This window comes from Armigeres subalbatus, chromosome 1 (genome assembly GCF_024139115.2).
Source record: "Armigeres subalbatus isolate Guangzhou_Male chromosome 1, GZ_Asu_2, whole genome shotgun sequence".
Taxonomy (NCBI): Eukaryota; Metazoa; Arthropoda; class Insecta; order Diptera; family Culicidae; genus Armigeres; species Armigeres subalbatus.
In genome coordinates this window covers 150,007,585-150,020,827 of record NC_085139.1, presented here as the reverse complement: position 1 = coordinate 150,020,827, position 13,243 = coordinate 150,007,585, and the positions used below count along the sequence as shown (strand labels likewise).

General features: G+C 43.1%; 1 protein-coding gene across 2 annotated transcripts in view; it reads right to left on the bottom strand.

Moving 5' to 3' along the window:
• LOC134205255 (contactin) overlaps positions 1 to 10,086 on the bottom strand; it is a 31,206-nt gene extending 21,120 nt beyond the window's left edge. For both annotated transcript variants that reach the window (XM_062680346.1, XM_062680344.1), the window contains exons 1-2: positions 9,896 to 10,086; positions 7,473 to 8,540 (exon numbers count right to left, since the gene is read on the bottom strand). In XM_062680346.1, coding sequence (XP_062536330.1) covers positions 7,473 to 8,540; positions 9,896 to 9,902 — 1,075 coding nt within the window. In that variant the 5' untranslated portion in view covers positions 9,903 to 10,086. The remainder of the gene's footprint in view (positions 1 to 7,472; positions 8,541 to 9,895) is intronic.
• Between the last annotated feature and the right edge of the window lie 3,157 nt (positions 10,087 to 13,243).

The window sequence follows — 13,243 nt, the reverse complement described above, 5'->3', positions numbered from 1 at the left end:
AAAGTAGTGAGCTCTCAGATAGAACGCGATTTTATCGAGACTTTTGGTATCTACGGAGAGGTAACACAAGTTTTGAATTTTTTTCGAGTAAATTAAATTGATTGGTACTAGCGAGAATAGTTTGAGTACGCGCTTCTTGACGAAACTTTTGGCATCATGCGAGAGGTATCACAAGTTTTGTAACTTAATCGGGCTCGCTGTACCACTGATGATGCTTGCAAAACTCTGTGGTGGAATTCAACTGTTTCTTTCTACTAACTTATGTTTTTTGCTGTATAGCGATGTTATATTTTAATGTTATTTATATCTGTGGAAATAATCGGATCGTTTATTGTTTGCCAAATCTGATTAAAATTGATCATTATTAATTATCTTAAAGATAAATCGTCTAGCTCAAACCTTTGTAGGGGTATGTGGCGGGACCATCATCATCATCATCATCAGCCGAAACCTAGCCAGTACAGCAGCAGTCCACCCTACAGACCCGACAAAGCAGCAATGCTGAGCAGATACCGGCAGCAGCAGCAGAGTCGAGCCGAGACCGGCCGGCATCGGTGATGAGCCGAGACAGGCTGAAGAAAAGCCACATGATGCAGCATGTATGTCCAAAAAGCAAACGGTTTTTCAGAGAGCCAATAATAGAGATCAATATCAAAGCTTTCAATACCCTTCGGAATAGAAATTGTACTTGGGTGCCAAATCCAATATTCTAGTGATAAAATTTTATGCATGATTTTCATAAATAGCGTCAAAACTAACAGTGGATAATTTTTCTGACTTAACCGCGAAGTGGACGAAGGACTTCGCTTGACCATGCCTAAAAAAACATAAGATGTCCAAATCTCTCACATAATATTTGGATATTTGGATTAAAAAAACACCTCAAACATTAATAAACTATCAATCGATTTTTCATCAAATGTTGGATTTTTTGGCATTGATAAAAAAAATATCTAGATAAACATTGTTTGATACTGACCGCACACAAAGCGAACGTGACATAATGTTCTCCTTCAGTCGCTATCGCACGGATTAGAAGGCCCTTCAGTGGAAGGGCTGAGATACAGTCTACATCCCCTGCTAAGCCAACTTGTGGTTTATTTCAGGCAGTCCTTCAGTGGGAAGGTTGCCACTGTCGAGGCTAATATTTCGTGACCGGACAGATACTCCCTGAATGATGATTCTTGTTCGAGGTAGATTTGATTTCTGTGTTGGTTTGATGAGAAGATTTTGCCAAGGAATGGTATGCAACGCCGATTATTTATCCAAAATAGTTGATGTGAGAAACTTGGACATATTATGTATCTTAAAGGCATGGTCAAGTCAAGTCCTACGTCCACTTAGCGGTTATGTCACAGACATTACCCACTGTTCGTTTTTTCAGGCTCACTTTTTTTCCTCACAGTATCCAAAGTATCAATGGAAATAAAAAGGCGCTGTAGTGCATAGATCTCCCTCCAGTTAGCCTTGCGTCCAAATGCGTAGGATTGCCAATCCAGATATGGCGAGTTCGATTCTCGGTCCGGTCTAGGATATTTTCGGGTGGGAAACATTTTCGACTCCCCGACGGCATAGTGTTCGATTAATTCGATTACTAATTAATGGAACGATTATTTTAGATGCGGTTTTCGCTGAGTGAAAGCTCATGAGTATTCCATTTAGCTATATAGGTTTTATTTTAACCTGCGCTTATGAGGAAGCGCCATAATCAGTATAATGAAAAAAAAAAATTTCCCATACTAATTTGCATGCAAACTTGAAATGGCTTGTGCTAAATCAGTTTTAATCCAAATGAGCTCAAATTTTAGGAGGACACTCAGAACTTGATACAGAATCAAATGAGCGGTGTGGAGAAAAATCGATTTTTTGAACCACCCTAATACGCATATTTGTTCCATGTTTGCTGGGATTTCCTATATACATGGGACAATTAACAAATGTGGAAATGCTAATAGAACACTAAGTTGAAAAGCAGGTCAAGTTTCAGTTTGAATGTAGAGCCATAGAAGAATCGCTACAAATAGCAATGATTTTTCGGAGTGTACCAACGTCGTATCGCAGCCTGGTGCAGAGCCTCTAGAACCGGATGCAGATTGGACTGTGACATTAGTGATAACACGGTTGCTAGATGGGCCCTTGCGGTAAGACGCGCGACTACAAAGTAAGACCATGCTGACGGTGGCTGGGTTCGATTCCCGGTGCCAGTCTAGCCAATTTTCGGATTGGAAATTGTCTCGACTTCCCTGGGCATAAAAGTATCATCGTGCTAGCCTCATGATATACGAATTCACAAATGGTAGCCTGGCTTAGAAACCTCGCAGTTAATAACTGTGGAAGTGCTTAGTGAACACTAAGCTGCGAGGCGGCTCTGTCCTCTGTCCCAAAGTGGGGATGTAATGCCAATAAGAAGAAGAAGAAGAAGATGATGAGTATCATCAACGGGCAGTGTGGTCTTAGACTCAGGGCAAAAATTCTGCCCTTTGATGTTACTCCATCTAAACGATTCTATAGTCTTATCTAGGTAAGTTCAACTAATAGAGGGATATTTCAATTTTCTAAAAGTCATGGCAAACTGATGATGAAACCTGGTCATATTCGGTAGTGGACACCACCTACCCTACTCTCTCAAATCACCATAAGAGAACGTGCGTTATTTTAATTTGTTGTTTGTTACATGTAGATTGTGAAATTATGTTTGTATGAAAAAAAATGTAATAATTGTGCCCAACGTGGGGCTGTTACACTGGCGCCCAGCGTGGGGCCCGACAAAACGGCTTGTTACAATGGCGCCCAGCTAAATGACCCACATATTATTTAATTACATGTCGTCTAGTTTAAGTTAGTAGTTTGTTAAACACTATTTCTCCGGTTATATAATTTGATCGCGACAATAGTACCGCCCCATATGGTAAATAAAGGCACCATAAAAACAACTTTTTTAAAACCAGTTTATGAGATACTAAAACTTCATTAATTAGTGTTTATTCACATGACATATATGCATCATTGCTATAAAATGTGGTTCATCTTCGATTTTGGAACACTAGCGAACCTACTGGTGGAAGTCAAGCTTCACTGAGCAACGAGCATGAGACAGAGCAGCAGCGCATGCTTTTCTGTCGTTTTCTTTCACCTTGGGTATACGGGCCCTCCCGTTTGTCGAATGTTAGTACTGTTGAAACACAGTGAGTTGATTTTGAAAACGGTAATTTGTTCTATGTTGTCTATCTGTTTTGTGGTTTATTGATACTTATGTCAAAGACAAGGCATCATAGACTATTTGCTGTAGACAAAATTGCGAATACGCAATGAAAATATATCTGCGGAATTTGGCTAATGGACCAAAATCTCATATGAAACCTCATCATATTCCGTAGTGTGCACCACCTAGTTGCCTCTCTCAAAGCACCAAGAGAGAACGTGCGTTATTTAAATTTGTTGTTTGTTATATGTAGATTGTGAAATTTATGTATGTATGTATGAAAAATTGTAATACTTGTGCTCAACGTGGGGCTGTTACAAAATGCAGAGCCACAGGAGCGCGCGCACTGAAAATACACTGGAGTGTTTTCAATGGAGTATATTTTCAGCGCAAAGTCAGTGGGCCTAGTGAAATGGACTGGAATGCTGTCAAACGACCTGTAAGGTACCTGAAGGTTACGAAGGACCTCAAACTGGTGTTTGGACCAGGTAACGGTTGGTCATTAGTTGCCTATACTCGGACGCAGACTGGGCAGGTGATCAATGAAGTAGAAAGTCGACTACAGGATTTGTGTTTTTCTTCGGCGGTGTGCATTTTGCATGGGTCAGTCGCCGACAGACCTGTGTGAGTTTGTCGTCAATGGAAGCAGAATATCTTGTTAATCGAAGCATGCCAAGAATTGATCTGGTTTCGTCGTTCGATGGCAGATTTTTAAGAACCTCAAAATAGAGCAACAATAGTAATCTGTGATTAGGAATCTTCAATAAATTTCTAGAATAGGGGTCGTTCAATAATGATGTCACAGGTTTAAGGGGGGAGGGGGTCTGAGACTTTGTGACAGTACATATACTAGGTATACAAAAAAGCGTGACAGAGGGGGGGTCTTTTTTTTTCTTCCTAAAAAATGGAGGGGGAATCTGCTCAACAGACATCCTGGGTTGACCAGGAAGTGCGTGGTTAGTGATCACCGAGGGAGGCAGGACTACATTCCCGACCCGCTAAACCGTTTCCATTGCCGCCAAGCCCATAGTCCCTTCGGTACAACCAGAAAGTAATGCTTCAAAGGGGGGCCAGTGCATGACGCACCCTCGAGGTTAGCTGCGTGTCCTTGCAGCACCGAACATCGTAACTCGCTTTTTCAGAAGAACACCATGGTATCGTGCCAGCGCGTTGACGGCTTTCCAGGTGGCCTTACCAAATTGACCTTTCTGCGATAGGGCCTATTCGCCAGCACACAGAGGGACTTGCCGACGCGGTGCCTACGCCTGCCCCAGCCTTGACGAGGACCCCTTTCCGTCCTCGGGCTCGGATCCCGCCCGGTTGACCAACGCCGCGAAAGCGACGATACCATGTTGTTCTTCGCGCGGCCACTTGTTCGGTAAAAGGATTGAGTTCGACCACAGAGCATGACCACTGGTATGACCCATGAAGCCGACTCCGATCACTTGGACCACCTCTTATTTGCGCCTGAACTAGCCATCCTTGAGTCCACGCGCCACCTTCTATGTAGCTCCGAGACGATTTGGGCGATAGCCGATAAAACGGCGTTCCAGCCAACTTCATCTTTACACATCCTCCGAACTAGGTTGTCCGGGGTAGTGTCCAGACCACATGTGGCAAGCATGTGGTCACGCATTGCGCGAAAACGTGAGCACACGAACAACACGTGTTCCGCCGTTTCCTCTAAACCTGCGCACACCAAACACTCGGGCGAAGCCGAGCAAGCCAGCTGCTTTACCTGCACTTTGATTTTGCAGCACGCTTAAACGCCGGGCACATCGAGCCCCCATGGGGTGCTTGCTGTTCACAGCTTTGCTGGAACAAATCAAACAATTGGGAGGGTTCGTGCAGCATTGTGCCTTATGTCCCTCCAATCCGCAGCGTCGGCAGAGATTGCTTCTGTCAGGGCCTTTGCAGTCCCATTGCTTGTGCCCCGGTTCCAGGCACTTGAAGCAAACTTCGGGTTGCTCGTATATGCGCACAGGGCATACCGACCATCCCACCTTGACGCTCCCTAACTTGACTACCTTGGAGGCGTCCGCTGCAGATAGCCGAACCAATGCTACCTGCGTCCCTGCCGGACCTTTCCGTAGCCGAACGGCTGCGGTGGGCGTCTCCACTTCACACTGTCGCCGCAGTGCCGTGACGAGCTCTTCGACTTCAGTGATCTCGTCCAGGTCTTTAACCCTTAAATTCACCTCCGTCGTGAGTGCCCTCACCTTGACCGTCTCGCCTAGGACCTCCTCCGCCAACTTCTTGTAGGCGGCGCCCTTTTGCGAGACGCCCCGCTTCAGCTCGAGTATCATCTCGCCCATCCGGGTACGTCTTATTCGACGTACGTCGGCGCCGAGTTCACCGAGCTTGACGTCACTCCTCATCGCCTTCAAAACATCCGAGTACTTAGCCTCGTCCGCCGTGATGACTAGGGCATCGCCCCTGGAGTGATTGGCGCCTACCCTAGACTTCTTGCTACCCTCATTCGCCTGGGCCTTCTTTTCGGCCCTTGACGTCTTCGGTTTCCTCTTGTTCTTGACCAGGGTCCAGGAGGCGTCATCCCCCTCTATTTCCCTGGTCTGGTGCGGCTGAGAACTTTCAGCCTGCCGTAACCCCTTGCCACCGTCTTTCCTGAGTGAACGGACCTTTCCAGGTCCTTCCTCCCCCGGTTTTGGAGGTACCTGGCCTGGGTTCAGCTTCCCTGCCCCACTACCCTTGTTCGGGGTAGTAACCCTCCGCGTTTGGAGCGGCCCCAGGAGCTCATCCCCTGGAGACTGTCTCCCTGTTTTTGTGTCTGCTCCGTTGGAGCAGTCACCCCGACGTACCCGCAAATACTTGAGCCTCAGTCTGGGTAGACTTTGGCACCACCGTCTTCGCTGGCACGCCTTCGGTCGATTCGACCTTGCCCGAGTCCGCGAATCCTTGGGCCTCAGTCTGGGTAGACCTCGACTCCACCGATTTCACGGGTTTACACTTGGCCGTCCCGACCGCCCTCTCCAGCTTGGCGTCCAGCATCGACTTTCGAAGTTTCTGCAAGCTCCTCTTGAGGTCCTTGCTGATATTATGCTTCGATGACGCAAAGTCGATGATGGCGTCCAGCGTTTTTCTAGCCGAGAGGAAGGTTGAGTGACCCACGCTGGCGCTGCGCACTGAGCTGCCGACTATTGCCTCTGGCCTCCTAGGCGGAGTCCTGAACAACCCACCTCTTGCGAAGGGGTTGTCGCCTACACTACTACCACTAATTGAAGAATTGACTTGGTTTTCCATTTTGGTCCCACGAGTTGCTCGGGAAAAGAGGTCCACCACGCCAGAGCCCAGCATGACGCGGTAAGGGTCAATTACTGTGGAGGGTGCCCAGGTACCCCACAGGCTCCGTTAAAGGCCTAGCTCATTATTTCACCCCCCTGGCCATGCATCCCCTCGGCACGGGTCGCTTGACGCCTTGGGATTAGGGGTTAGGGACGATGGTCCCGGTCTAACTCGCAGTGGCCATGGGGAGGGGTCGTCAAGCCCTTGGACAAAGTCCCTGCTGCCCCCCGGGGGGAGGGAGGGGTCTACAAATCCCAAAAAGTAGTGGACGTCATACTTGAATCACCCCATAATACATTCATAGAATACTTGCATGTAATAACTATAAAAATAATTTACTATTCGTATATGTTACCTATAGGTTGTAATTCTATTCTCTAAGATCTTCCCTATTCAACGCAATGTGTTCAGATATTAAATCACCATGAGATCAATTTGCCTTTTATTTCTAGACCAACATTTGAAAAGGGCGTAACAGCCGAATTTTATTCCTTCTGATTCTTCTTCTACATATATAGCTAAATATGTGGACAAAGAATCAAAAGGAATACATTTTGGCTGGTACGCCCTTTTCAAATGTTGGTTTAGATTTTATCTGTCTACCTCTGTTATTGTTCCAAATCGCTCCTATACATTTTCTAAAGAATAATCTTTCAGGTGTGTTGCAGTAGATGTAGATGTAATAATCGGCGTAAAGCATGTGGGGAGTGTGGAGCTCGACGAGCTGTCGATGTAGCGATATTGACAATACCTAAAGTATATCTTCGAGCAGTAGTGAATATATAGCAACTACCTGCTCGTCACTGCATTTATCGATCACATTTTTAACAAAATTTTCAACCTTCATTTTGTTGATGATGGAGCTACTGTCTGAGTTAATCGGCGAAAATATATCGGTGCCTGAATTCGATTTACCAGAGGAACTTGAAGACATCACACAATACATAGTGAAATTTATTTTCCTTACCTTGATCTTGTATCTGCTGGGGCTTGTGTATGATGAGATTCCCACCGCTGGTCGTGTACCGCGCGTTTTTCAGCGGATCCAGTTTAACTACCGTAATGTTGTCGTTCGTGTAGATTTCCTTATACCACGAGTAGGTCGGCGTCGGGTAGCCTCCCGCCAGGCAGCTGAGCATAACATCTTTGGTTATTTTAGCCTTACCCGTGTCATAGGTCGTTTCGCGCGGTTGCCGAATAAAGTATGGACCCCGAGGAATTTTATTGATATCCGTAATTTCCACGCCGTAGTCATACCGACGTTGATCGTCCGCCAGGAGATTTATGTTGTCCACGCTGTACAGTTGTTGAGATTCGCATATGAATAGATTCAGACCTTCCGGCCCTACGGGCAGGAATTGCCATTTTTCGTTTGCCGCATTAAAAGAGTAAGCCAAATTATTTTTATTGTTGTTATACCCGGTAATGAAATTCCGGCGGGCGTCGTATTTCTCCAAAGGTTTTTTGTTGAAAATAGCATCATAGCTTTCATCATCGGCGGCATTGAACATGAAGGAATCTTCAATACTGACCAATTGGGTTTTGTCTGCGTTGATCCAGTTATTCGGAGACGCTTGGCGGGCAGAAATGTAAAATCGACTGTTCCTATTGGTATCTACGTCAAGCAATTTCAGTATGAATGAATGCTTTTCGATGTTATCGACACTAATCAAGTCCCCCTGATAGGCTTGGCAGATTTTTTGTGCGTTGACATAGTCCTTCCGCGGGGATTTGTAGATGCGGATGCAGGAACTTCTATAGACTGACCAATGCTCTGGACAATAGTTCTCCTGGGGAGTTTGAATGGTTCCGAACTTCTCAAGCTGCTTGTAGCGATTTACGCTGTTGTAGAATGAGTCATCGCCTCCACCTCCACCGACGCCAAAGGGCTGATACTGTTGCTGGGCTTGACTTTGGCCGCCATAGTTTTGGCCAGCAGTATTTGGGTTGTATTTCACATTTTGAGAAACCACAGATCCGATCGAAAATATTCCAATTAGTAAGACAAGCTGAACGGGCAGCATCATTTGTTCAACTGGAAATAGAGAGAAAAAACTGATTAGTCTACCTAGTGGTGTTAGGGAAAGATATTACAATAATAGTCCTTAAATCCAGGGCAATCATGTTTTTGAGTGCACAAATTGATACACTTTTAGAGACTTTCAGCCAAGGCTGGTTTGTCTTTCAAGGTACAACCACAAAGTACGTCAGGTAAGTACAAAGTAAGTCACGCTTTTAGAGGGAAGGGGGGTTCCAAGCAACATGGCGATTCATACAATAATTCTAGATGTTTATTACAAAAAGCGTCCCTTCGTCACGGATCTTCCCGAATTACTCGCATCAAGTTCCATTCGATGGGCAATCCTGTCCCATTGTTTGCTATTAAAAATTGCCCAGATTAGACTATGGGATCAGAAGTTATGGCCAAAACACCATTTTCTATGCGCGAAACACGCTAAAACACACTTACTCATATATTTTTTGCACGAGAAAGACATCAACACTGCTAGGTAAATAAATCAGGGTTTTTACCGAACAAACTACTAAGCGTTCAGCATGCAGATAAAAACTTGGTTTAAATTCAACTGAGATCTGTGAAATTTTTTAAGCGTTGGTGTACGGCCGCTCGTAGGGTGGGGCAGAGGCTCACTAAAAATGGGTTGAGCCAAAAATTTAACCAATACAAAAAGGGCAGCTTTACAAGGGGTAAGATGGTATACTTTACTAAGTTTAAACTAAGCAAGTGTATTAAGTAGATCTTCTGACTTGAACACGAATTAAACGTCTAAACACATTCAATCAAACTAACTTGAATGGCAAGCAAAAAAGTTGAACATGTTGAACTTTTGGCAAGTCGATTGAATTCAACTGAAATTGATCATTCATTCTCCTAATCTAAACCTAGCATTGCAGGGGAAGTACTACACAAAATTCAGCAGCACCATTAAGGCACTGAATCAGAACCTCTTTGCACATCTCGACTCGAAAGCTAAAGTACAATAATAATTAGTAAATGCACAAATCGTCATTAATTGGGTAAACATTGACCCAGAAACCAGAACATCTCACTTTTTCCAGTAGCATTTTCAAATTTTTGTTTGAATTATGACGCCTCAAAACCTGTCTTTTTGATACACCCTAATAAACATTCCATTCCGTAGGAAAGGGTGTGGCAGGTGTCTTTCGGGGGTTTAACGCATCTTTGGCCTTTGCAATAGAAGTATTCTAACGTAAATCTACAAATTATAATCCTCATTCAACAGTTTTGAGTATTTCTGGTAATGAATTAAGAGAATAACCATCATAATATGTGTTATATATCTATTATTCCACTCGTAAACAAGCACATCGGATGAAATGATTATTCTCAATAAACTAAACCAAACTTACCAAACATTCAGCGATCTCAACACAACATAACTGAACAAAAATTAGGAGCGGATTGATAACTGTTTCACATAGATTAAAACACGATTAATTACACAAGTTAATGATTAAAATAATTAAACAACAAATTAGCAGCAGTGCGTTTCAACGTTCATCGCCGAGTTTGTACTTTTCGTTTGTGTGATGACTGATGACAAATTCGCCATGACTAATGAGTCGTGAGAAGCAGAAGGGCGAGTTTTGACCTGCGTGAGATGTACCAGTGGTGCCATATCCTTCAAATGTTTTAGTACTCACGCAAGTACACGGAAAATAATTTTATCAATTTTAATGCTGATTTAGAGCAAGATTACCGGTGGTGAGTTTGAGCCGTTTGGCACACTACAAAAATTCCACACATTTTTATTGGCAAAAATCCATTAATTTAATTCATGATTCTAATTAGTGCACACATAACCACTCTGCACGCAAAGTACAAATATAATCTATAATCAAATAAAATGTATGTGTGGTCTCTAATATGCAGTTATTGAATTTATGTGTGGGTACAAATTGCATATATTTGGGTCGCCAAATTGCAAAAATTTATGTGTGCGACAAATATATTCAATATAAAGAATTTTTTCGGTGCAGCGCAGTATCATTACTTGACACTTTACCGGTCGCTACTAAACGCGCTGCTATAACAGTAGCGCGACTGACAGGTGACCAAATTTAGTAGCGCAATAAGAGCGCTGCTATTTGATGAACTATCAACTGTCAAACGTTACCGGTACGGAATACAGCAACCAAATTGAGAGCCGAAAATAGTAACCGATACGGAAACGAGTGACGAAACTAAAATGAAAGCGCTGCGCGGGTGATTAAAATGCTCGCGACCGATAATGATGCTCTTAGCAGACCAGTTCAAATTAAATATTTATTTACGATTGCTCGGATTGAGCATTGCGAGTAACGAGGCAAGTTATTGTAAGATTTTCTGGATATGATACACTGCGCGGCGTTTGTAATGTTCCCAAATGAGTACTTGCACAAAACTTCACGCGGCGAATGACTGTCGAAAGGTACGGCCGCGCCAAACGATACACCGCAATGATATTCACCCATAAGAATCAAGTAAACGGGGTGCAGAAAGCGCGGCGGTACCTTTCATGAAGGGTTCGCCGCGTGCAATTTTGAGAAAATCAGACAATATTTGATGTCATTTTAAATGGAAATAAGATAAGTGAACTTTGACATCACGATACTCTTTATCATGTTGATATGCTCGTAATCTGAATAGGCTATTGATCTAAAATCCTTAAATACTTGAACAAATAATTGCGCACGGTAGCCAACAGCGTAATCGAATGCAAAATCTGAGTACACAATTTTTTATCGCCAGAGACTGGTGAAGAAATCGCAATCAATTCATTGACTTTTAAGGCTCCGTCAGACGTTGCAACCAAATCACTCGTGCGAGCGAATGATTTCTGAGAGCACTCGCAATTGCAGTCACACGTAGCAGTTTTTTACTTTAAGCAAATGACAGATTTACTCTCATGCAAATAAAAAAAAACGATAAACTTGTTTTTCGGCCACAAAATCTAATTTCATTCCTATTTTTGCAGTGCAACACTGCCAACTGAAAACGTTTTCACTTTTGCGAGCGAAAAATTTGCTAGTGCTGCACTAGCAAGCGCAATTTCATTTCTGCGAATTGAAAAAAATTAACGCTTAGCAGTCACACATAGACTTATGCAGGGGTTCATCGAATTCACTCACCCGATGTATTTTGACATTTGAGCGGGTCGTTTTCTCGAACAAAAGTTCATTTTGCGTTCATTATGCGACCCGCTCAAACGTCATAATTTCTTGGGGGAGTTCATTTTGCGTTAGTCTATTACAAGCGAGCGTTTGCTTACGAGTTATTGCTTTTTGCATTGAAACTTTTCGTTTCGTCACTGAAACCATTGACACTTGTCTTCAGCGACTGCTTCCGCGATAGAGCATTTGCACATTTCATTAACTCATACATCTATATTGCTGTCAAAATGTGCATTTGACAACTAAATTTTCAGCTAAAAGCTCTATTTTTTGACACCGGTGCACTCACACAACCAATCGACATCAGTTGTCAAAAAATCAGGAGTACCAACTTTACGACTATCTCCTTGTCGCCGAGTCTGGCGCTGAGTGCTCGGCGCGGAAACCCAAAGGTGGGAATAAAATTTTGGGGCTTATGCGCAATATCATTTGTTTGCATGCGATAACTTTCAGTGTAGTCAGACAGGCAAATTTTTGACAGTTGTCACTTTCTGCGAGCAAAATGCTCGTTGCGAGTGATTTGCTTGCAACGTCTGAGGGCACCTTTAGCACACTGGAACCATAAAATGAGTACTAATTTGCTCTGACCCCAACATCTTGATTATTATATTCGCGAAGTCGAAGCAAAATTCTTCACACAAAAAATGACAGTTCTTTATGGGTTTTTACAGTAGAGCAACAGAGAGGAGGAGATGGCGGCCATGTTTCACTCAAACTCTGACAGATAGCAATGGTATTTTCCATAGGAGGGAAGAGCAGAACTTGCTTCGACTTCGCGAATTGCAGTTTGCGTTGAATTCGCCAAATGCACGAATTCGTTGCAAAACTGCACACCAAATGCACAAATTAAGTTGCAGCAAACATGCAAAAGATCTTACATACAGTGTTGCTGATTATTTTATCTTTCAAGAGGATTATGTTATAATCGAAGTCGTAAGGATTTGTCATTCTATTTAAGCAATATATAATAAGCTTTTACTCCACATTTAAAATATTGTGATAAAAAGTTATTTTTTTACAGGAAACTGATAAAACCACACACAAACAGACATAACACATTGAACATTTACTCATCAAATTCATCGTCATTCAAACACTAACGACATCTGTTGATTTCAGTTAGTTGGGCAAATCACGAACCAGATGGCGATAGCGAGCAAACGTCAAACTCGAGCAAATCCGATACGCGCGCCACGAGTGATCGATTGACCAACTAATGATTATTTGAATTCACCAGTAAATCAGTGAACGATGGAAAATTGACGAGTGTTATGTCTGTTTGTCTGTGATAAAACTAATAAATAAAGTGCCAATGTTTGACATACTTCCCCTGAAAAGTAAGTAAAACATGTTAGAACCACTGCTCCGATGTACACATCAAACTAAAATTAACGTGAAACCAATGAATAACACGCCTAAAACAGACGGATCAGCATGAATTTTGACAGCTCGTTCCTGTGCAAGTTGTTTGCAGGTTGTCTGCAATGCTAATTTTATTTGCAAATCGCAATATCTACACCTAAAAAAATCTGCACGTTGTTTCCA